We start from the raw sequence: 25,295 nt of genomic DNA, 5'->3' as shown, positions 1-25,295 counted from the left end.
CCAACTCTACCCACCCACCCCCCTCACCTGGTCTCACCTATCACCTGCCAGCTCTTCCCTTTGCCTATCTTCCTATTCTATCTTCTGCCTCCCCTCCTTTCCAACCCCGATGAAAGGTCTCGGCCCAAACGTCGTGAGTCCATTCCCCTGCACAGATGCAGACCATCTTGCGCGTGTTGCTCTGGGTTGCCAGGGTCTGCGGAATCTCGCGTGACGCCGCCGCGGAGGACTGGGAGCGGCGGGGTGAGCGAAGGGTTAAAGGAGGGCGGGTGGAGTTTCACGCTGGTAATCGGAGTACTCGTCAGTCGCGGCTGGAGCGAGGTGGTTGCTTGCCGAGCCTTGGCGTGTGGAATCGCCCCTTCCAATGTAGTCACCTGGGCGAAGGGCGTGTGCAGAAGGTAGGTTGACCGGGGTAACCAGGAGTCTGGAGGGTTAATTCCGGGGCTCAGTCGGTAACTCGATAATTAGGGGGCTGTCATTCACCCGTCGGGACTAGGGTGTTTATCTGTGGGTTAACTACAAAGATCGCCGGTTAGTTAGCCGGGGTTCTGTGACGTCTTGTTGAAGATAACTGGGGTAAATCTAGTGTTGTGAGGGTTCATTTAAGGGTTACCGGTGTTACTAAAGGGTCCCTGGCTTTACCGAGGGAGGTGTCGGGTTAACTGTGGGGTGTTGGTTAACCATCAACGTCTGACCTTCTGGAGGGAGGGGCTGTCCCGGGAGGATCCCCACCCCACACCTGGGAAGGTCTTGTCGCCGTGACCACACGTGAGACATCGTGAGAACTCCCGAAGCCTACGGTAACTGCCCCTCCGAACTGTTTTATCAACTCTCCCCTCCACTTACCCCCTCTTCCCCCTCCCCTCCCCCCTCGTCCACACGGACCTGTTTGTGTAACTTCAGGTGCAGTCTGATACGGGTTGTTTTTCCTCGCACAGAATGGAGCCGGGTTGTTATCTTCACCTTGTGCTGTAGGGCAACACAGGCAGGTCTGGAGGTGTGCCAGAGGAGGAGGGGGGAGAGGAATAGAGAGGGAGCGGGAGAGAGGAACAAACAAAGGAAGAATAACAGGAAGAGTGAGAGGGAAGATAAGTAAGTGATTTATGGAGGAGAGGGTGAAGGACAGGAACAGAAAAAGAAAATGAGAGTGGGAAGAGGTAGAGAGGGAGGGGGCAGGACAGGGGTAGGAAAGGGGGAAGGGGGAGGGAAGAGAGGGAGAGAGAGAGACAGACAGACAGACAGACACATAGTGGTGCTAGAAAGTTTATGAACCCCAATGAATTTTCTGTTTCTGCATAAATATCTAAAATGTGATCGTATCTTCATGTAAGTCCTAAAACTACGTAAGGAGAGCCCAATTAAATAAGTACCACAAAAACATTATACTTGTTCATTTATTTATTGAGGAAATTGATCCAATATTACATGTCTTTGTTGGAAAAAGTATGTGAACCTCTGGGCAATCCCTTCTACAAAAGTCAGGTGGTTCCAGTCAATGAGATGAGATTGAGGTGCGGGTTGCAGAGATGCCCTGCCCTTATGTAAAAAACTTTGACAGACAAAGTTAGGTTACTGACAGAGCCTACTCTTCTCAAGAAAGATCTATCTATGTGCACTGTGCCTCGATCAAAACAAACTTTCAGAAGACCTTAGAAGAAGAATTGTAGAGGTGCATGAAACTGGAAAAGGCTACAAAAGCATTTCTAAATACCAGACTGTTCATCAGTCCACAGTAAGAGAAATTATCTCCAGCTGGAGAAAACTCAGTACTGTTGCTACTCTCCCTAGGAGTGAGCATCCTGGCAAGATCACACTAAGAGCACAACGTGCAATGCTGAAGGAGGAACGAACCCAAGGGTAGCAGCAAAGGACCAGCAGAAATCTCTAGAACTTGATAAAGTCTCTGTTCGTGTGTTCACTGTAAGAAAAACACTGAACAAGAATGGTGTTCATGGAAGAATCTATTGCTCTCCGAAATGAGAACGTTGTTGTACATCTCAAGTCTGCAAAAGACCACCTGGATGGTCTACAATGCTTCTGAGACCATGTTCTGTGGACATTTGAGACAAAAGTTGAACATTTTGGGCAGAAATGCACACTGGTTTGTCTGGAGGAAGGAGGTTACAGCACAACAGCAAAACCTCATCCTAACTGTGAAGTGTGGTGGAAGGAGCATCATGGTTTGGGGCTGCTTTGCTGCCTCTGGGCCTGGACAGCTTGCAGTCGGTGAGGGAACAATGAATTCAAAATTGTATCAAGCTACTTTACAGGAGAATGTCAGAGTAGCAGTCCATCACCTGAAGCTTAACAGAAGTTGGATAATGCTACAAGACAACGATCTGAAAGACAGGAGTAAATCAACAGCAGAATGGTTTAAAAAAAAAAGATTTGTGTTTTGAATTGCCGAGTCAAAGTCCTGACCATAATCCTATAGAAATATTATGGAAATACTTGAAGCAAGCAATTCATGCAAACAAGCCCAGCAACATCCCAAAGTTGAAGCAGTTTTATAAGGAGGAATGGCCTGAACTTCCTCCAAGCCGATGTGCAGGACTGATCAACTGGAAACGTTCGGTTGAAGTTATTGCTGTACAGGGGGCCACACTGGTTACTAGAAGCAAAGGTTCACATACTTTTTCCAACAAAGACATGTAGCATTGAATCATTTTTCTCAATAAATAAATGAGCAAGTATTTATTTTTTACGGGTTCACAAAGTTTCTAGCACCACCGTATTGAGGAGAGGGAAACATACAGGAAGAGGAAAAATATATAAAAATATGCAGAGAGAGAGAGAGGGTTGGGAGGGGGAGAAAAACAGTGAAACGCAGGGAGAGGGAGAAATACAGAGAGTGAAGTACACAAGGAGAGATGGGAAGTGTGAGAGGCAGAACTCCAGAGAAAGGGAGAATAACAGGAAGAGTGAGTGAGGGAAGGTGAGGGAGTAATTTACAGAGAAGGAAAGGAAGAGAAAAAGAAAATGAAAAGGTGGGGAAGGAGGAAGGGTGAGGCTACACAGTCAACCAGTGGTGGGCAACAGGGTTGCACTGGGCTGGTGCTGTGTTTTTGAGTGGAGTCGGGAACACTGTCCGAGAGGGATCTGGAACAATCAATCAATGTCTCTGTCCCTCTTGGGTTTATAATTGCTGAAATGCAGGGGGTGTGCGAAGGAGGTCCAGTGGATTGGGTGGTTCAGTGGGATGGGCTGGATGAAGAGATGTGGTGGGATTAGCTCACGAAACTGTATACTCTCCTTTATTTATTTTCTCCCTCCCTCTCCCCTTATTTCTCCTCCTGGATTTTTGTTTCTCCCCCTCTCTCCCTATATTTTTCATCTCTCTTATCCCCCTCACACACACGCTCGTGCTCTCTCTCTCCCTGTATTTCTCTCCTCCCTCTCTATCTTCCCTCCCCGTCTCTCCATTTGTAATTCCCTCCCTCTCTCCTCTCCCCCCTTCTCGGTCTCGGCATTTTCCCCCTCCTCCTCTCCTTTCCCTATCTGTATTTTCCTCTCTCCTTTCCCTGTCTCTATTTCTCCCCTCCACTCACCTGTCTCCAAACTGAAACCCCTCTCATCTCTGTCCCTCTCTGTATTTCATTCCCTCACTCCCTCCCTCCCCCGCTCACTCTCCTCACTCCTCTCTCCCTACATTTCCCTGTCCCCCCCTTTAAGCAATATGGGAATGAAATGCTGATCTTTGAGGAGCATTTGCTGGCTCTGGGCCTGTACTCACTGGGGTTCAGGAGAATGAGGGGGATCTCATGGAAACCTGTTGAAGGTTGAAAAGCTTTGATAGAGTGCATGTGAAGAGGATGTTTCCTGTGGGGACCATAAGGCATAGCTCTAGAATAGAGGGCAGTCTCTTTAGAATGGAGATGAGTAAAAATTTCTTTAAACAGGTGGTGGTGAATCTGTGGAATTTGTTGCCACTGGCACCTGTGGAGGCCAGGTAATTGGGTGTTTTTAAGGTGGAGATTGATAGATTCTTGATTAGCCAAGGTGTGAAAGATTATGGGGGGAAGCCTGGAGGATGAGGTTGAGTGGAAAATGGATCAGCAATGACGAAATGGTGCAGAAGAATCGATGGGCCAAATGGCCTATTTCTACTCTTATATCTTAGTCTCCACCTCAAGTCTTCTAGTATCAGACATTTTAATCTGAGGAAGAAGATATCTATCAATGCCTCTCATAACCGTATAAACCTCTATCAGGTCTCCCCTCAGCCTCCAGGAAAAAAACAGCTCGAGTTTGTCCAACCTCTCCTTATAGCACGTGCCCTCTAATCTAGGCAGCATCCTGGTCAACCTCTTCTGCACCCTCTCTAACACCCACATGCAGAGCCAGTGTTCCTCAAGCAGACTGGAAATTGTTCCAGATTATAAACAACCCAGACTGGACTGACTCTCTGTAACTATGACCCAGCCATCTTACCTACTAGACATAGACTGAGATCTCGAATATTACCTCTGGGATGGTGAGGTGGGAGAACTGTGGGACGGGCTGTGAGGAAGGAGCACTGCTCTGTGGGAGGGGCGGTGAGGGAGCTCCACGCTGTGGGAGGGGCGGTGAGAGAGCTCCACGCTGTGGGAGGGGCGGTGAGGGAGCTCCATTCTGTGGGAGGGGCGGTGAGGGAGCTCCACACTGTGGGAAGGGCGGTGAGGGAGTTTCTCATTGTTGGAGGGGCGGTGAGGAGGGAGTGCCAAGCAGCAAATGGGTGGTGATGAGGGAATGCTGTGCTCTGGGAGTAGCGGTGAGGAGGGAGCGCCACGCTTTGGGGTGGGGGGAGTGCCATGGAAAGGCGGGAGCAAGGGAGCGTTATGCTGTCAGTGCAGAGGGAGCAAATCTGCTGGAAGCACAAACCACAGCTATTTTCCTCAGGCTGTTCCTGATCACTGCTAATTCACATTAAACCAACATTGGTTTAAACAAATCATCAGAGCTGACAGCTAATTGCTGTACCTGAGAGAACAATCTGCAAATTAATCTGCTGATAGCCCTCGGGCACAGAAACAAACCAGATGTCCCCAGCACTCCACGTTGGCAATTCCCTTTCCTGATCTTCCCCACCCCATCCTGCGCAGAACCTGGGCTGCTCAGACTGGCTTGACCATGGTCGTCTGCAGCAGAGCTCAGTCCCACCGTCACCTCATTCAGGTTGTGCGCAGAATTGTGGAGGAACTCAGCAGGTCAGGCAGCATCCATGGGAAAGAACGAACAGCCGACGTTTCGGGTTGAGACCCTTCTTCAGGTCTGGGTGGGGGTGGGGACCCCTCCCTTCCACTTAAGCCTCACAAACCCCCTTAAATCCTTCATCACATCCTGCTCTGTCGGATGGTGGGGTGTGGTGTGAAGGACCCTTCCTATTCCAGTCACTACTTTATACCCCTGGGTCTCCCCTGTCACATATCCTTAGCCGGCCAGCTTCCACTGGTAATGAAGATTTTCAGAAGACTGCCTTTATTTGTCACATGTACCTCAAAATATACAGTGAAGTGTGTAGTCTGCGTCAAAGCCAATCAACAAGAATTGTGCAGGGCAGCCGGCAAGTGTCGCCATGCTTTTAGTGTGTCAGGAGCCCTAACGTATACATTTTTGGACTGTCGGAGGAAACCCACGCGGTCACAGGGAGAACAAACAAACTCCTTACGGGCAGCGGTGAGAATTGAACCCCGATCGCTGGTGCTGTGAAGTGTTACAACGTTTAAAAGGCACTTGGCCAGGTACGTGGATAGCAAGGCATAAGAAAATGATGGCACGATACAGGCAAATAAGCCTAGCATGAGCCACACTCACAGAATGGAAAATAGTGTGGCACGTTAGCATAACGCTTTACAGTACCAGTGCTTCTGCCTGTAAGGAGTTTGTACGTTCTCCCTGTTGACCATGTGGGTTTCCTCCGGGTGCTCCGGTTTCCTCCCATAGTCCAAAGACATACCAGTCGGTAGGTGAATTGTTCATTGTAAGTTGTCCCGTGATTAGGCTAGGATTAAATCCCAGGGGACTGCGGGGTGGTGTGGCTCACCTATGCTGTATCTCAATAAAATTAAAACACAGCAGGTCAGGCAGCATCTATGAAGGGAAATAAACAGTCAATGTTACTGGTCTAGTCCCTTCTTCTACCAGATTCTTCCTCCTTCAGCCCTTTGCCTCTTCCACCTATCACCTGCCAGCTTCTTACTGTATCCCCCTCGCTCACCCACTCACCTGCCAGCTTCTTACTGCATCCCCCTCGCTCACCCACTCACCTGCCAGTGTCTTACTGCATCCCCCTCGCTCACCCACTCACCTGCCAGTGTCTTACTGCATCCCCCTCGCTCACCCGCTCACCTGCCAGCTTCTTACTGTATCCCCCTCGCTCACCCACTCACCTGCCAGCTTCTTACTGCATCCCCCTCGCTCACCCACTCACCTGCCAGCTTCTTACTGTATCCCCCTCGCTCACCCACTCACCTGCCAGTGTCGTACTGCATCCCCCTCGCTCACCCACTCACCTGCCAGTGTCGTACTGCATCCCCCTCGCTCACCCACTCACCTGCCAGCGTCTTACTGTATCCCCCTCGCTCACCCACTCACCTGCCAGCTTCTTACTGTATCCCCCTCGCTCACCCACTCACCTGCCAGTGTCTTACTGCATCCCCCTCACTCACCCACTCACCTGCCAGCGTCTTACTGCATCCCCCTCGCTCACCCACTCACCTGCCAGCTTCTTACTGCATCCCCCTCGCTCACCCACTCACCTGCCAGCTTCTTACTGTATCCCCCTCGCTCACCCACTCACCTGCCAGTGTCTTACTGCATCCCCCTCGCTCACCCACTCACCTGCCAGCTTCTTACTGTATCCCCCTCGCTCACCCACTCACCTGCCAGTGTCTTACTGCATCCCCCTCGCTCACCCACTCACCTGCCAGTGTCTTACTGCATCCCCCTCGCTCACCCACTCACCTGCCAGCTTCTTACTGTATCCCCCTCGCTCACCCACTCACCTGCCAGTGTCTTACTGCATCCCCCTCGCTCACCCACTCACCTGCCAGCTTCTTACTGTATCCCCCTCGCTCACCCACTCACCTGCCAGTGTCTTACTGCATCCCCCTCACTCACCCACTCACCTGCCAGTGTCTTACTGCATCCCCCTCGCTCACCCACTCACCTGCCAGCTTCTTACTGCATCCCCCTCGCTCACCCACTCACCTGCCAGCGTCTTACTGCATCCCCCTCGCTCACCCACTCACCTGCCAGCGTCTTACTGCATGCCCCTCGCTCACCCACTCACCTGCCAGCTTCTTACTGCATCCCCCTCGCTCACCCACTCACCTGCCAGCTTCTTACTGCATCCCCCTCGCTCACCCACTCACCTGCCAGCTTCTTACTGCATCCCCCTCGCTCACCCACTCACCTGCCAGCTTCTTACTGTATCCCCCTCGCTCACCCACTCACCTGCCAGCTTCTTACTGCATCCCCCTCGCTCACCCACTCACCTGCCAGCTTCTTACTGCATCCCCCTCGCTCACCCACTCACCTGCCAGCTTCTTACTGCATCCCCCTCGCTCACCCACTCACCTGCCAGTGTCTTACTGCATCCCCCTCGCTCACCCACTCACCTGCCAGCTTCTTACTGCATCCCCCTCGCTCACCCACTCACCTGCCAGCGTCTTACTGCATCCCCCTCGCTCACCCACTCACCTGCCAGTGTCTTACTGCATCCCCCTCGCTCACCCACTCACCTGCCAGCTTCTTACTGCATCCCCCTCGCTCACCCACTCACCTGCCTGACCCGTTGAGTTCCTCCAGCACTTGGTGTGCGTCGAAGGCAATTTAGAGTGCACCATGCTGCTGGGGTTTGAAATCATGCCCATGTTCAGACTGGGTGAGGTTGACTGAATTGATCTCGGCAAACGTTTTAGTCTCATGGCTAGTGAGCTATTCTGTGAATGTCTTCATCCTTAAATCTTTCCTTAACCCAATAACTGAAAAATTAGAGGTTCCTGCAGGTGGAATTTCTTCTCCAGAGGGACAAGAACCTTTGAAGTTCTTTACTTTGAAGATGTGGAGACAAGTTGGTGCGGGGAGGATTCTGAGACGAATAGGAAGGAACATCCTGAGGTCAAAAACAGCCATGATTTTATCAGTGGGGAAGTGGGGAACCTGCAGAGTCCCTCCAGTATTTTGTGTGTGACCATTTGGTCTATCAAATCTGCTCTGCCATTCAATCATGGCCAATTTGTTACCCCTCTCACCCTGCACCCCAACCATAGCCCCCCATACCCCTCATCCACGTACCTACCTAAAACTTCTCTCAAACATTGAAATCAAAATTGTATCCACCAATTCCACTGGCAGCTTGTTCTACACACTCAACACTGTCTGAGTGAAGAAGTTCCCCTTAAACATTTCACCTTTTGCCCTTAGCCCATGACTTCTAGTTCTAGTCTCACCCAAACTCAGTCAAAGAATAAGACCATAAGACATAGGAGCAGTCAGGCCATTCGGCCCATTGAGTCTGCTGTGTCATTCCATCATAGCTGATTTATTATCCCTCTCAACCCCATTCTCCTGCCTTCTCCCCGTAATCTTTGACACCCTGATGAATTAAGAAACTATCAACCTCCATTTTAAATATACCCAATGACATTATCACCTCAGCTGTCTGTGGCAGTGAATTCTACAGATTCACCACCCTCTGCTTTTTTTTGTTTAAACACACACATATTCTTTAGCAGGTCAGCCGATTCCTAATTTCAAATCTGGAACTTGCCACTGGGGCAGACTGGATGCAACATGTGGAGTGGTGACATAGGAAGGAGTTTTACTCTTTAACACAATGTATGTTTATATTTTGTTTGATCTTATCTTGAGATCTCTCATAATACAACAGGCTGATACTAGTTAGTTGTTCGTACAGTGGCAGACAGAAGTGAGGGAGTGTCTCTATTCTACCTACTGATTTGAGACCGAGATAATTAGATCTATGGGTCTGTTCTAGCTCCCAGCAGATCATTTCCTTCAGCCCCACTCTCCTCACAACTTATTCTCCCCTAAACATAGATCTCAGAATCAGGCCCTTCAGCCCATCTAGTCTGTGCTGAATTGGGGCGGCACAGTGACGTAGTGGTTAGCACAACGCTTTACAGTGCAGGTGACCCAGGTTCAATTCCCGTCACTGCCTGAGAAGAGTTTGTCTGTTCTCTCGTGACCGCGTGGGTTTCCTCCGGGTGCTCTGGTTTCCCCCCACAGTCCAAAGACGTACCGGTTGGTAAGGCAGTTGGTCTTTGTAGATTGTCTCATGATTAGGCTAAGGTTACGTCGGGTGATTACTGGGTGGTATGGCTTGAAAGGCTGGAAGGTCCTTTCTGTGGTGTATCTCAATAAAAATAAATAAATCTGCCTAGTTCCATCAACCCACACCCATTTCCTAGCCCTCCAAACCCACTCAAGATTCAGAATGGTTTAATGTCATTTCCAGTATGGTAGTGTAAAGGAGAATGAAATAATTGTGACTCTGGATCCAATTCTGTACATAAAAAAAACAGACTAAGATAAAGAATGCAATAATTTAAAAACACAATAAATACAAATACATAAGATAGCTCATATACTGTACATAGATTGATTAAATGTACATGAAGTGACGCTAGGTACCTATCCAAATTTCCCTTAAATGTTGAAATCAAACCCACACCCCCCTTTCCTGCTGGCAGCTCATTCCACACTCTCACCTCTCTGAGCGAAGTTCCCCTGCATATTCTCCTGAAGCATTTCACCTTTCACCCTTGACCTTGACCTCGAGTTGTAGTCTCACCTAGCTTCCGTGGAAAAAGCCTGCTTGCATTTACCCGATCAATACTGCTCATAACTTTGTATAACTCTATCAAATCTCCCTCTCAGTCTTTTACATTCCAAGGAATAATTCCTAAACTATTAAACCCGGCAGCATCCTGATAAATTCTCTCGGTACTCTCCCAGAATGCCATTCACTTTTGTTCTTCTGCCACCTATTCAAACCAAAGGGCAAATGACAGCCGGAAGTAATACCCTTGGGACGTAGGAGCACTGGGCGAGTGGTAGTGGGGGAGCATACAAACTCTACACACGTACACCCCCCGTCGGAATGAACCTAGGTGCCTGGTGCTCTTGTGAAGCGGCAGCTCGACCTACTGTGCCACTGTATCATTCAAAAGTATATTTGTTATTATCGAAGTATGCATGCAGTATACAACGCCAAAGTTCGACTTCCTGCAGACAGCCACAAAACCGTGGAACCCATTCAAAGAAAACATCAAACACCTAATGCACAAAAACAAATCGCGCAAACAGCAACAAACCAGCCAATGACACACAGAATATTAAATATCAAACCACAGAGTCCCTGAAACAATCCAGGAATGTTCAGTTTAGTCCAGTTCAATTTAGCACTGTGTCGCTTGTTGTCCGCAGAGCAGTGCCCTGATCAAAATTTAAAAAGAGGAGTGACCAGAACCCAGAAACACATCATAACGTGAACTATAGAGTGCAATCCTCAACCTGCATCGATTAAACCTTGCCTGACTCCAGCAGCAACGAGGGAGGGGAGAGGGAGACCGTTCAAACGCAGACCAATGGCACTGAACACTCACTCGCCTTAGCTCTGGTTGCTTTGTTTCATCTCAAAGTCGGGTTTTTGCCATCTGCAACAGTACACAGGTGCAATGAATGACTTGTAGCATCGTCACATCTGATCAGCAGCATTCACAAGAAAAAACCAAATGAAATAAATGTTATTCATAAATGTTAAAAAGAACTCAGTCAGAACAAAATGAAAACAAAGTCTGTTCTAGTGCGAAGTGATCGAAGTGTTGCTGTACGGAGGTGGTGATTTGGGTTGTGCCAGTTGGTTCAACAACTGAATGCTTGAAGGGAAGTAGCTGCTCCTGAACCTGGTGGTGTGGGACTTCAGGCTTCTGTACCTCCTGCCCGATAGTGTCTGTGAGAAGATGGCGTGGCCCGGATGATGGGGATCTGTGTTGATGGATGCTGCCACCCTGAGGCAGTGTGTCCTGGAGGTATGACCGATGGTGGGGAGGGATGTATTGGGCAGAGTCCACCACTCTGCTGTTACTGTGTGCGTTTCTAACCCCACCCATCCTAGATATTCTTTCTTCTCCCTGCTGCCATCCCCTACAAAAGCCTGAAAGCACGTACCACCATACTCAGGGATACCTTCCATCCCACTGTTACCAGACTCTTCAATGGACCTCTTGTATGATAAGATGGACTCTTGGCCTCACAATCCACCCTGTTATGATCTGGCCCTTTATCATTTACCTCTGCATTGCACTTTCTCTGTAGCTGTTACACTTCATTCTGAATCCTGTTATTGTTTTACCTTGCTCTACCTCAATACTCTGTGTAATGATTTGATCTGTATGAACAGCCTACAACACAAGATTTTCAATGTATCTTGGGACATGTACAATGATTAACCAATTCCAAATTGGGAATAGTCAGACAAGACAAAAAGTTCCTGAGATGGTAACACGAGAGTCTGCATATGCTGGAAATCCAGAGTAACACACACAAAATACTGGAGGAACTCAGCAGGTTGGGCAACATCCATGGAAAGAAATAAAGGGTTAATATTCTGGGCTGAGGCCCTTCATCAGAACCCAAATCGTCAACTCTTGATCCTTTTCCAGAGATGCTGCCCGACCTGCTTAGTTCCTCCAGCATTTTGTGTGTGCCACCAATACGGTAACATCATTGGAAGACAAGATAGCTTCCCCGGTGCACCAGATAAAACCCCTGGGGGGGTGGGTAGTTCCCTGTTGCCATGGCACTGACCCCAGGGCCCATCTCCATTGGTAACACAGTTGCTAGGGAGAGATTAACCTCTACAAATTAGTGGAAAGTGAGTTAATAATTTAGGGTTTAATTAGGCGGTGAGCTGTTGTGTGTGAACTCTGGGATTAAAAATCTTCTTCCACTGGGATCAGCCTTAGTCACAGAGCCTGGCCGAAGACCGTCTCTGTCCAAAGGGCTGTCTATGCCTGGCTAACACCAAATCTGTCTTTCTTTGTGATCTCTGCACTTTACCTTCCTGCGAGTTATTTTTCTGCGTCGTGCACATTTAAATCATCCGGGAGGGTGAGAAGGCCAAAAACCAGAGGACATGCTTAAGGCTGGGGGAGGAGTGGGTAAGGACAAGGAGAGAGACAAGCTTTTTTTTAAACGTAGAGGGTGGTAGGTGTTTGGAATGGATAAGCATGGATGCTGCTGGAAGCAGGGAGCTTAAGAAGCTTTTAGATGTACGCAGGAATATGGAGGCAATGTATCGAGGCGACGTGGCCCGGGTCTTAAGAGTGAGGAACGACCTGGGGCTTGGTTGATTTAAATGTTAGGCCAGACGGATTGAAGAGGCAGGGTGTCAGGACCAGAGGCGAGGGTCGTGCCAGTTCTGTTTGGCGCTCTGTGGCATTTACTCCGCTAGGTACTGAGCTGAGGCTGTGGCCTGCTCCGGGCTTCGTGTCTGTGGACCCGCTTCCGCTCTGAAAGCTACTTGCTAACTTTTATCGTCTGCATGATTTGTTTTTTAAAATCTGTCTGTACGTTGGCTATTTGACTGTCTTTCTCTTTAATGGGTTCTTCTGGGGTTCATTGTTTTGTGGTGTAAGGAAACGAATCTCAAGGTTGTATAATGTACACATAATTTGATAATGAATGTACTTTGAACTTTGGTACACAGGAGGAGGAGGAGGACATTTAGTATAAGTTGGCAGCAGATAGGCACAATATTGTGGGCTGAGTGGCCTGTCCCATGGAATACATGTTGGAGCTGGTTAACCTGTAGCAGGAGTATTGTCACCAACTACAGTCACTGCACTTAACACAGTAGGTAGAGCCGCTGCTTCTCAACGCCAGAGACCTGGGTTCATTGTCTGAGGTCAGTTTGTCTGACGTGGGGTCAGTGAGATAATTGGCTGCTGTAAATTACCCCTGAGCAACACACCAAAATACTGGAGGAATTCGGCATGTCAGGCAGCATCCACGGAACTGAATAAACAGCTGATGTTCTGGTGGAGACCCTACTTCAGGACTCTGTGGGGGGGAGGTGGGGGTAGAATCTGAGGGTGGGGGAGTAGGGAGAATGAGATGGGGATGGGTGTGATGGTCAGCAAAGGACAATAGGCTGAAAGGCTTGTTTTCCTGCTGTGTGGCTCCACGATTCAGTGAGAGGTGAGGGGGGAGTCTTACAGAGAGGAGGGGAGGAGATTCGGGTACAAGAGATCTCACCTCCAGCGTTGGCTGGGAAGAGACAGGCCCGTTCTTCCCGAGAGGAGAACTGACTGAAAATGCTGGAAATACTCACCACGTTGGGCAGCGCGCGTGGTGAGAGGGAGAGATGGAGGGGTGGGAAGAGAGAGAGCGAGATGGGCCATGCAGACTGGCCTTCAAAAGGGAAATGAAGAAATGGGACGGTCCTATGGGAGTGGCTTGCATTGACTGGATGGGCTGAACAGCGCCATTCCTGTACTAACCTCAGACCTTTCCCTCTCCACTTCGATCCAGGAAGAAGCTGGGGGGAAGGTAGCCTGCAGCAGGGAGTCCCTCGGTGGGAGGGGAGAGACAGCATGGCACTCAGCAACCTGCCTTTCCTCGACACCCTGAGGAACTCCCCTGCCATCCTCCGCCAGAGGCTGCAGCGGGGCCGCGCACGGAGCCTGTCGCACGGGGACCCGGCCTTCACGGTGCACTATGCCGGCACGGAGCAGATCTACTCGCTGGGGTTGGAGCAGGCGTCCGAGGTGGTGCAGAGGCTGGTTGGGCCCGGACCGGGCCCTGCGGTGGTGGGCCGGGCCTGCAAGGACCACATGCTAGTGGTCAGGCCACGCTACCTGGAGGTGAAGGATATAGCTAGCGGGCGGCAGCTCACCAAGACCTACCTGCACGACGTGGCCTACTGCGGCCCAGACCGACAGCAGCCCACCGTCTTCCTCTACATCTGCAAGCACAGGAAGCAGCTGCAGTGCCGGGTGTTCCGCTGCAACCGCGAGCAGAAGGTGCGGGCCATCACTGTCTGCCTGGCGCAGGTCTTCGAGGCAGCCTTCTGCCAGTGGCGGGCTGCCTGCAGCGAGGAACCGCCGCCTCCGCCGCTGCCAGCCCTCCCCCCGGGCGCCCAGCCTGAACCAGGGACCGCAGCCCTGGGCACAGGTGAGTCAGAGGGAAGCCGGCGGGGAGACCCTGCAAATGCTCGGCAGGTCGGGTGGCGCCCGTGGGGATGGGACACAATTGCATTCTTGCCAGGCCAGCATTGGGAGCCCCACTATTCTTTCCTCTCCCTCTCTTTCTAAACTCACCCCTTCCCTCTTACCCCCTCTCTCCCTCCTATCTCTCTATCCCCACCTCTCCCCTCAGGAGTGAATCCTCAGCCCCTTTCCTCCTTTATCTTCAGACTTCGTCTTCACAGGTAACTTGAGGCAGGATTGGTCCATGTGACCTCCGCACTAGGACTCTCTCTCAGACTTCGGAGGGGTGGTGTAGGTGCTCCTGTACATATCAACAGTGCAGAGGTTGAAAGGATTGAGAGTCACACATGCCGAGAGTAAACATCACCAACAGCCTGTCCTGGTCCATCCACATTGGTGTCACGACCAAGAAAGCTCACCAGTGCCCCTGCTTCCTCAGGAGGCTGATGAAATCCATTTGACCCTCACCTATTTTTACCAGCCTGTCTGAATGCACCGGCTCTGCAGGTGACCATGGGAAATGGCAGCCAGTTGTGGACACATCACTGGAGCCAGCCTCCCCTCCGTGCACTGTTCATGCTTCTCACAGCCTCAGTAAAACTGCCAGTATAATGGGGGACCCCACCCCAGACGTTCTCTGTTCCCCTCCCTCCCATCAGACAGGAGATATAAAAGCCTGAAAGTACATAGCACCAGGCTCAGAGACATTGAATCTTTCCCTGATACGATAAGGTGAACTCACCTGGTAAACCAATACCAACACCATCTGACCCGGTCTATGTACTGGAATTGGTTTATTATGGTCACATGTACAGTGAACAGCACACTGTTCATACAGATCATATCATTACACAGTGCAACAACGCAGAATAAAGTGTAACTGCTCAGGGGAAGTGCCTTGCAGAGAGACAATAGGGTACAAAATCATAACGAGGTAGATTGTAAGGTCAAGACCCATCTCTTTGCAATAGAGAAATAGTTAATAGAAGCTGTCTCTGAGCCTGGGTTTACATACTTTAGGGTTTTTGTATCTTCCTGATGGGCAAGGAGAAAAGAGTGAATGATTGGAGTGGTTCGGGTCTTCCATTATATGGGATGCTTTAATAAGGCATCAAGAAGTGTAGATATGAGTTTATATGTAATCCCCCCAATCTGCCCTCGTCTATATGTAGCTCCACTGATCTGCCACCGTCTATATGTAACTCTCCCCCTGAACTGCCCTGTCTGTATGTAACTGTCCCCGATCTGCCGCCGTCTACGTGTAACTCCCCCTGATCTGCTCCCGTCTACGTGTAACTCCCCCCCCCCCCGATCTGCTCCCGTCTACGTGTAACTCACTCCAATCTGCCCCCGTCTAGAAACATAGAAAATAGGTGCAGGAGTAGGCCATTCGGCCCTTGGAGCCTGCACGGCCATTCAGTACAATCATGGCTGATCATCCAACTCAGAACCCTGTACCAGCCTTCCCCCCCATACCCCCTGATCCCTTTAGCCCCAAGGGCCATATCTAACTCCCTCTTAAATATAGCCAATGAACTGGTCTCAACTGTTTCCTGTGGCAGAGAATTCCACAGATTCACCACTCTCTGTGTGAAGAAGTTTTTACCAATCTTGGTCCGAAAAGGGTTCCCCTTTATCCTCAAACTGTGACCCCTCGTTCTGGACTTCCCCAACATCGGGAACAATCTTCCTGCATCTAGCCTGTCCAATCCCTTTAGGATTTTATACGTTTCAATCAGATCCCCCCTCAATCTTCTAAATTCCAACGAGTATAAGCCTAGTCGATCCAGTCTTTCATCATATGAAAGTCCTGCCATCCCAGGAATCAATCTGGTGAACCTTCTTTGTACTCCCTCTATGGCAAGGATGTCTTTCCTCAGATTAGGGGACCAAAACTGCACACAATACTCCAGGTGTGGTCTCACCAAGGCCTTGTACAACTGCAGTAGTATCTCCCTGCTCCTGTACTCAAATCCTCTTGCTATGAATGCCAGCATACCATTCGCCTTTTTCACAGCCTGCTGTACCTGCATGCCCACTTTCAATGACTTGTGTATAATGACACCCAGGTCTCGTTGCACCTCCCCTTTTCCTAATCGGCCACCATTCAGATAATAAGCAACACACATCAAAGTTGCTGGTGAACGCAGCAGGCCAGGCAGCATCTCTAGGAAGAGGTGCAGTCGACGTTTCAGGCCGAGACCCTTCGTCAGGACTGACTGAAGGAAGAGTGAGTAAGAGATTTGAAAGTTGGAGGGGGAGGGGGAGATCCAAAATGATAGGAGAAGACAGGAGGGGGAGGGATGGAGCCAAGAGCTGGACAGGTGATTGGCAAAAGGGATACGAGAGGATCATGAGACAGGAGGTCCGGGAAGAAAGACAAGTTGGGGGGGGGGATAACCCAGAGGATGGGCAAGGGGTATATTCAGAGGGACAGAGGGAGAAAAAGGAGAGTGAGAGAAAGAATGTGTGTATAAAAGTAAGTAACAGATGGGGTACGAGGGGGAGGTGGGGCATTAGCGGAAGTTAGAGAAGTCAATGTTCATGCCATCAGGTTGGAGGCTACCCAGATGGAATATAAGGTGTTGTTCCTCCAACCTGAGTGTGGCTTCATCTTTACAGTAGAGGAGGCCATGGATAGACATGTCAGAATGGGAATGGGATGTGGAATTAAAATGTGTGGCCACTGGGAGATCCTGCTTTCTCTGGCGGACAGAGCGTAGGTGTTCAGCAAAGCAGTCTCCCAGTCTGCGTCGGGTCTCACCAATATATAGAAGGCCACATCGGGAGCAACGGACGCAGTATATCACCCCAGCCGACTCACAGGTGAAGTGTTGCCTCACCTGGAAGGACTGTTTGGGGCCCTGAATGGTGGTAAGGGAGGAAGTGTAAGGGCATGTGTAGCACTTGTTCCACTTACACGGATAAATGCCAGGAGGGAGATCAGTGGGGAGGGATGCGGGGGATGAATGGACAAGGGAGTCGTGTAGGGAGCGATCCCTGTGGAAAGCAGAGGGGCGGGGAGGGAAAGATGTGCTTAGTGGTGGGATCCCGTTGGAGGTGGTGGAAGTTACGGAGAATAATATGTTGGACCTAGAGGCTGGTGGGGTGGTAGGTGAGGACCAGGGGCACCCTATTCCTAGTGGGGTGGCGGGAGGATGGAGTGAGAGCAGATGTACGTGAAATGGGGGAGATGCGTTTGAGAGCAGAGTTGATAGTGGAGGAAGGGAAGCCCCTTTCTTTAAAAAAGGAGGACATCTCCCTCACCCAAGAATGAAAAGCCTCATCCTGAGAGCAGATGCGGCGGAGACGGAGGAATTGCGAGAAGGAGATGGTGTTTTTGCAAGAGACAGGGTGAGAAGAGGAATAGTCCAGATAGCTGTGAGAGTCAGTAGGCTTATAGTAGACATCAGTAGATAAGCTGTCTCCAGAGACAGAGACAGAATGATCTAGAAAGGGGAGGGAGGTGTCAGAAATGGACCAGGTAAACTTGAGGGCAGGGTGAAAGTTGGAGGCAAAGGTAATAAAGTCAATGAGCTCTGCATGCGTGCAGGAAGCAGCACCAATGCAGTCGTCGATGTAGCGAAGGAAAAGTGGGGGACAGATACCAGAATAGGCACGGAACATAGATTGTTCCACAAAGCCAGCAAAATGGCAGGCATAGCTAGGACCCATACGGGCGCCCATAGCTACACCTTTAGTTTGGAGGAAGTGGGAGGAGCCAAAGGAGAAATTATTAAGGTAAGGACTAATTCCGCTAGATGGAGCAGAGTGGTGGTAGAGGGGAACTGATTAGGTTTGGAATCCAAAAAGAAGCGTAGAGCTTTGAGACCTTCCTGATGGGGGATGGAAGTATATAGGGACTGGACATCCATGGTAAAAATAAAGCAGTGGGGGCCAGGGAACTTAAAATTATCGAAAAGTTTAAGAGCGTGAGAAGTGTCACGAACATACGAAGGGATTGAACAAGGGGGGATCAAATCGTGTCAAGGTATGCAGAAACGAGTTCGGTGGGGCAGGAGCAAGCTGAGACAATAGGTCAGCCAGGACAAGCAGGTTTGTGGATCTTGGGTAGGAGGTAGAAACGGGAAGTGCGAGGTGTCAGAACTATAAGGTTGGTAGCAGTGGATGGGAGATCCACTGTTCCCTACGTGACTCCCTTGTCCATTCGTCCCCCCCCATCCCTCCCCACTGATCTCCCTCCTGGCACTTATCCGTGTAAGCGGAACAAGTGCTACACATGGCCTTACACTTCCTCCCTTACTACCATTCAGGGCCCCAAATAGCCCTTCCAGGTGAGGTGACATTTCACCTGTGAGTCGGCGGGGTGATATACTGCGTCCGGTGCTCCCGATGCGGCCTTCTATATATTGGTGAGACCTGACGCAGACTGGGAGACCGCTTTGCTGAACACCTACGCTCTGTCCGCCAGAGAAAGCAGGATCTCCCAGTGGCTACACATTATAATTCCACATCCCATTCCCATTCTGACATGTCTATCCATGGCCTCCTCTACTGTAAAGATGAAGCCACACTCAGGTTGGAGGAACAACACCTTATATTCCGTCTGGGTAGCCTCCAACCTGATGGCATGAACATCGACTTCTCAAACTTCCGCTAATGCCCCACCTCCCCCATCTGTTACTTACTTTTATACACACATTCTTTCTCTCACTCTCCTTTTTCTCCCTCTGTCCCTCTGAATATACCCCTTGCCCATCCTCTGGGTTCCCCCCCCCCCGTCTTTCTTCCCGAACCTCCTGTCTCATGATCCTCTCGTATGCCTTTTGCCAATCACCTGTCCAGCTCTTGGCTCCATCCCTCCGCCTCCTGTCTTCTCCCATCATTTTGGATCTCCCCCTCCCCCTCCAACTTTCAAATCCCTTACTCACTCTTCCTTCAGTTAGTCCTGACAAAGGGTCTCGGCCTGAAACGTCGACTGCACCTCTTCCTACAGATGCTGCCTGACCTGCTGCGTTCACCAGCAACTTTGATGTGCGTTGCTTGAATTTCCAGCATCTGCAGAACTCCTGTTGTTTGCGTATTCAGATAATAATCTGTTTTCCTGTTTTTGCCACCAAAGTGGATAACTTCACATTTATCCACATTAAATTGCATCTGCCATGAATTTGCCCACTCACCCAACCTATCCAAGTCACCCTGCATCCTCTTAGCATCCTCCTCACAGCTAACACTGCTGCCCAGCTTCGTGTCATCCGCAAACTTGGAGATGCTGCATTTAATTCCCTCATCCAAGTCATTAATATATATTGTAAACAACTGGGGTCCCAGCACTGAGCCTTGCGGTACCCCACTAGTCACCGCCTGCCATTCTGAAAAGGTCCCGTTTATTCCCACTCTTTGCTTCCTGTCTGCCAACCAATTCTCTATCCACATCAATACCTTACCCCCAATACCGAGTGCTTTAAGTTTGCACACTAATCTCCTGTGTGGGACCTTGTCAAAAGCTTTTGAAAATCCAACTATACCACATCCACTGGTTCTCCCCTATCCACTCTAATAGTTACATCCTCAAAAAATTCTATGAGATTCGTCAGACATGATTTTCCTTTCACAAATCCATGCTGACTTTGTCCGATGATTTCACCGCTTTCCAAATGTGCTGTTATCACATCTTTGATAACTGACTCTAGCAGTTTCCCCACCACCGATGTTAGGCTAACCAGTCTATAATTCCCTGGTTTCTCTCTCCCTGCTTTTTTAAAAAGTGGGGTTATATTAGCCACCCTCCAATCCTCAGGAACTAGTCCAGAATCTAACGAGTTTTGAAAAATTATCACTAATGCATCCACTATTTCTTGGGCTACTTCCTTAAGCACTCTGGGATGCAGACCATCTGGCCCTGGGGATTTATCTGCCTTTAATCCCTTCAATTGACCTAACACCACTTCCCAACTAACATGTATTTCGCTCAGTTCCTCCATCTCACTGGACCCTCTGTCCCCTACTATTTCCGGAAGATTATTTATGTCCTCCTTAGTGAAGACAGAACCAAAGTAATTATTCAGTTGGTCTGCCATGTCCTTGCTCCCCATAATCAATTCACCTGTTTCTGTCTGTAGGGGACCTACATTTGTCTTAACCAATCTTTTTCTTTTCACATATCTATAAAAGCTTTTACAGTCAGTTTTTATGTTCCCTGCCAATTTCTCTCATAATCTTTTTTCCCCTTCCTAATTAAGCCCTTTGTCCTCCTCTGCTGAACTCTGAATTTCTCCCAGTCCTCAGGTGAGCCACTTTTTCTGGCTAATTTGTATGCTTCTTCTTTGGAATTGATACTATCCCTAATTTCTCTTGTCAGCCACGGGTGCACTACCTTCCTTGATTTATTCTTTTGCCAAACTGGGATGAACAATTGTTGTAGTTCATCCATGCAACCTTTAAATGCTTGCCATTGCATATCCACTGTCAACCCTTTAAGTGTCATTTGCCAGTCTATCTTAGCTAATTCACGTCTCATACCTTCAAAGTTACCCCTCTTTAAGTTCAGAACCTTTGTTTCTGAATTAACTCTGTCACTCTCCATCTTAATGAAGAACTCCACCATATTATGGTCACTCTTACCCAAGGGGCCTCTTACGACAAGATTGCTAATTAACCCTTCCCCATTGCTCAATACCCAGTCTAGAATAGCCTGCTCTCTAGTTGGTTCCTCGACATGTTGGTTCAAAAAACCATCCCGCATACATTCCAAGAAATCCTCTTCCTCAGCACCTTTACCAATTTGGTTCACCCAATCTACATGTAAATTGAAGTCACCCATTATAACTGCTGTTCCTTTATTGCACACATTTCTAATTTCCTGTTTAATACCATCCTCAACCTCACTACTACTGTTAGGTGGCCTGTACACAACTCCCACCAGCGTTTTCTGCCCCTTAGTGTTATGCAGCTCTACCTATATCGATTCCACATCCTCCCGGCTTATGTCCTTCCTTTCTATTGCGTTAATCTCCTCTTTAACCAGCAACACCACCCCACCTCCTTTTCTTTCATGTCTATCCCTCCTGAATATTGAATATCCCTGAACGTTGAGCTCCCATCCTTGGTCACCCTGGAGCCATGTCTCTGTGATCCCAACTATATCATAATCATTAATAACAATCTGCACATTCAATTCATCCACCTTGTTACGAATGCTCCTTGCATTGACACACAAAGCCTTCAGGCGCTCTTTTACAACTGTCTTAGCCCTTATACAATTACGTTGAAAAGTGGCCCTTTTTGATGCTTGCCCTGGATTTGTTGGCCTGCCACTTTTACTTTTCACCTTACTACTTTTTGCTTCTACCCTCATTTTACACCCCTCCGTCTCTCTGCACTTGTTCCCATCCCCATGTTGTGAACTAACCTCCTCTCGCCTAGCCTCTTCAATTTGATTCCCACCCCCCAACCATTCTAGTTTAAAGTCACCTCAGTAGCCCTTGCTAATCTCCCTGCCAGGATATTGGTCCCCCTAGGATTCAAGTGCAACCCGTCCTTTTTGTACAGGTCACGCCTGCGCCAAAAGAGGTCCCAATGATCCAAAAACTTGAATTCCTGCCTCCTGCTCCAATCCCTCAGCCACGCATTTTTCCTCCACCTCATTGCATTCCTACTCTCACTGTCGCGTGGCACAGGCAGTAATCCCGAGATTACTACCTTTGCGGTCCTTTTTCTCAACTCCCTTCCTAGCTCCCTATATTCTCCTTTCAGGACCTCTTCCCTTTTCCTACCTACGTCATTGGTACTGAAATGTACCACGACCTCTGGCTCCTCACCCTCCCACTTCAGGATATCTTGGACACGTGTAACTCCCCCCGATCTGCCCTTGACTACGTGCAACTCCCCCCGATCTGCCCTTGACTACGTGCAACTCCCCCCGATCTGCCCCCGTCTACGTGCAACTCCCCCCGATCTGCCCCCGTCTACGTGCAACTCCCCCCGATCTGGCCCCGTCTACGTGCAACTCCCCCCGATCTGGCCCCGTCTACGTGCAACTCCCCCCGATCTGGCCCCGTCTACGTGCAACTCCCCCCGATCTGGCCCCGTCTACGTGCAACTCCCCCCGATCTGGCCCCGTCTACGTGCAACTCCCCCCGATCTGGCCCCGTCTACGTGCAACTCCCCCCGATCTGGCCCCGTCTACGTGCAACTCCCCCCGATCTGGCCCCGTCTACGTGCAACTCCCCCCGATCTGGCCCCGTCTACGTGCAACTCCCCCCGATCTGGCCCCGTCTACGTGCAACTCCCCCCGATCTGGCCCCGTCTACGTGCAACTCCCCCCGATCTGGCCCCGTCTACGTGCAACTCCCCCCGATCTGGCCCCGTCTACGTGCAACTCCCCCCGATCTGGCCCCGTCTACGTGCAACTCCCCCCGATCTGGCCCCGTCTACGTGCAACTCCCCCCGATCTGGCCCCGTCTACGTGCAACTCCCCCCGATCTGGCCCCGTCTACGTGCAACTCCCCCCGATCTGGCCCCGTCTACGTGCAACTCCCCCCGATCTGGCCCCGTCTACGTGCAACTCCCCCCGATCTGGCCCCGTCTACGTGCAACTCCCCCCGATCTGGCCCCGTCTACGTGCAACTCCCCCCGATCTGGCCCCGTCTACGTGCAACTCCCCCCGATCTGGCCCCGTCTACGTGCAACTCCCCCCGATCTGGCCCCGTCTACGTGCAACTCCCCCCGATCTGGCCCCGTCTACGTGCAACTCCCCCCGATCTGGCCCCGTCTACGTGCAACTCCCCCCGATCTGGCCCCGTCTACGTGCAACTCCCCCCGATCTGGCCCCGTCTACGTGCAACTCCCCCCGATCTGGCCCCGTCTACGTGCAACTCCCCCCGATCTGGCCCCGTCTACGTGCAACTCCCCCCGATCTGGCCCCGTCTACGTGCAACTCCCCCCGATGTGCCGCCATCTACGTGTAACTCCCCCTGATCTGCCACAATCTATATGTGGCTCCACACCCCGCCCCCCATTCTGCCCCGTCTATACAGTGGCGTGCAAAAGTTTGAACACCGCTGGTCAACATTTCTGTTACTGTGAATAGCTGAACGAGTAAAAGATGGCCTGATTTCCGAAAAGCATGAAGTTAAAGATGACACATTTCTTTAATATTTTAAGCAAGATTACTTTTTCATTTCCATCTTTTACAGTTTTAAAATAACAAAGAAGGAAAATGGCCGGAAGCAAAAGTTTGGGCACCCTGCATGTTCAGTACTTATTAACAACCCCTTTGGCAAGTATCACAGCTTGTAAACGCTTTCTGTAGCCAGCTGACAGTCCTTCAATTCTTGTTTGGGGGATTTTTACCCATTCTTCCTTGCAAAAGGCTTCTAGTTCTGTGAGATTCTTGGACCGTCTTGCATGCACTGCTCTTTTGAGGTCTATCCACAGATTCTCGATGATGTTTAGGTCAGGGGACTGTGAGGGCCATGGCAAAACCTTCAGCTTGCGGCTCTTGAGGTAGTCCATTGTGGAATTTGAGGTGTGTTTAGGTTCTTTATCCTGTTGTAGAAGCCATCCTCTTTTCATCTTCGGCTTTTTTACAGACAGTGTGATGTTTGCTTCCAGAATTTGCTGGTATTTAATTGAATTCATTCTTCAGTGAATGCTCCCTGTGCCACTGGCTGCAACACAAGCTCAAAGCATGATCGATCCACCCCCGTGCTTAACAGTTGGAGAGGGGTTCTTTTCATGAAATTCTGCACCTTTTTTTTTCTCCAAACATACCTTTGCTCATTGCGGCCAAAAAGTTCTATTTTAACTTCATCAGTCCACAGGACTTCTGACGCCGAATTTTGTGATGAGGACGCAGGAAAGGTTTTCTTCTGATGACTCTTCCACAAGAACAGTGCATCACCACTCCAGAGTCTGCTAAATCTTCCTGAAGGTCTCTTGCAGTCAAACAGAAGTTTCGATTTGCCTTTCTAGAAATCCTATGAGCAGTTTTCTCGGAAAGTTTTCTTGGTCTTCCAGACCTCAACTTGACCTCCACCGTTCCTGTTAACTGAAAACGCTTTGCTATCCTATAGCCTTTTCCTGCTTTGTGGGCATCATTTATTTTAATTTTCAGAGTGCTAGGGGCCGGCTGGTGGCGTAGTGGCATCAGTGCCGAACTTTGGAGCAAAGGCTCCCGAGTTAGAATCCAGCTGGCTCCCCTGGCACGCTTTCCATCTGTGCTGGGTTGAGTGTTGAGCGAGCAACTTGACCTCGTAAAAAAGAAATTGCCTGCTACAGGAACATCAGCAGCAAAAAGCTGGTGGCCTATGCTCTCCCGTGAGTTTAAAAGGCAATTTCCTTTTTCCTTCCAGAGTGCTAGGCAGCTGCTTAGAGAAGCCCATGGCTGCTGTTTGTTGGAGTCAGGGTATTTATAAAGCTTTGAAATTTGCATCACCTGGCCTTTCTTAATGATGACCGTGAACAAGCCATAGCCCTGACAAGCTAATTAAGGTCTGAGACCAAGGTAAAAGTTATCTGAGAGCTCAAATCTCTTGGGGTGCCCAAACTTTTGCGTGGTGCTCCTTTCCTTTTTTCCACTCTAAAATTGTACAAAACAAAAATAATACACTAATCTTGTTTAAAATGTTGAAAAGAATGTTTCATCTTTAACTTTGACTTTTGGAGGTCAGTTCATCCTCTATCTACTCATTTAACTATTCATAGTAACAGAAATTTTGACCGGGGTGCCCAAAATTTTGCATACCCCTGTATGTAACTCCCCCTGATCTGCCCCAGTCCAAAGGCAACAGAGCAGACAGTGAAATGGCCCAGAGCAGGGGCCAATGTGCAGATGCAGAATGAGTGAGACCACCTCGGGAAATGCTCATGATCTCTCACTTTGGCAGGGAGTCCGCAGTGTGGAGAAGGGGAGGAAGACCGTGCACTTGACAGCGATGAGGAGGTGGAGCAGAGGATGCACCAGGAGTTCCTGCGCAGGGCCACCTCGTTCCGTGCTCCCGAGCGGCTGGACACGGGCTACAGCGACCTGGAGGACCTGACGGCTGTCTCGCTGGTGCAGGAACTGGTTGAGGACGAGCAGCAAGAAGATTAACAATAAAGATTAACTTTATTTGA

The 25,295-nt window shown here is 49.8% G+C and overlaps 1 protein-coding gene across 1 annotated transcript; it reads left to right on the top strand.

Annotated features, from left to right (window-relative positions):
• The first annotated feature begins 779 nt into the window (after nt 1–779).
• LOC140197881 (low density lipoprotein receptor adapter protein 1) lies at nt 780–25,295 on the top strand. Its single transcript, XM_072258438.1, has 3 exons — nt 780–800; nt 13,540–14,181; nt 25,067–25,295. The coding sequence occupies exons 2-3, from the start codon at nt 13,602–13,604 to the stop codon at nt 25,270–25,272; spliced, it is 786 nt and encodes a 261-aa protein (XP_072114539.1). The 5' UTR covers nt 780–800; nt 13,540–13,601; the 3' UTR covers nt 25,273–25,295.

This window comes from Mobula birostris, chromosome 5, assembly GCF_030028105.1.
Source record: "Mobula birostris isolate sMobBir1 chromosome 5, sMobBir1.hap1, whole genome shotgun sequence".
Taxonomy (NCBI): domain Eukaryota; kingdom Metazoa; phylum Chordata; class Chondrichthyes; order Myliobatiformes; family Myliobatidae; genus Mobula; species Mobula birostris.
The sequence above is the reverse complement of the archived record's forward strand: the minus strand, read 5'-3'. Positions and strand labels throughout refer to the sequence as shown.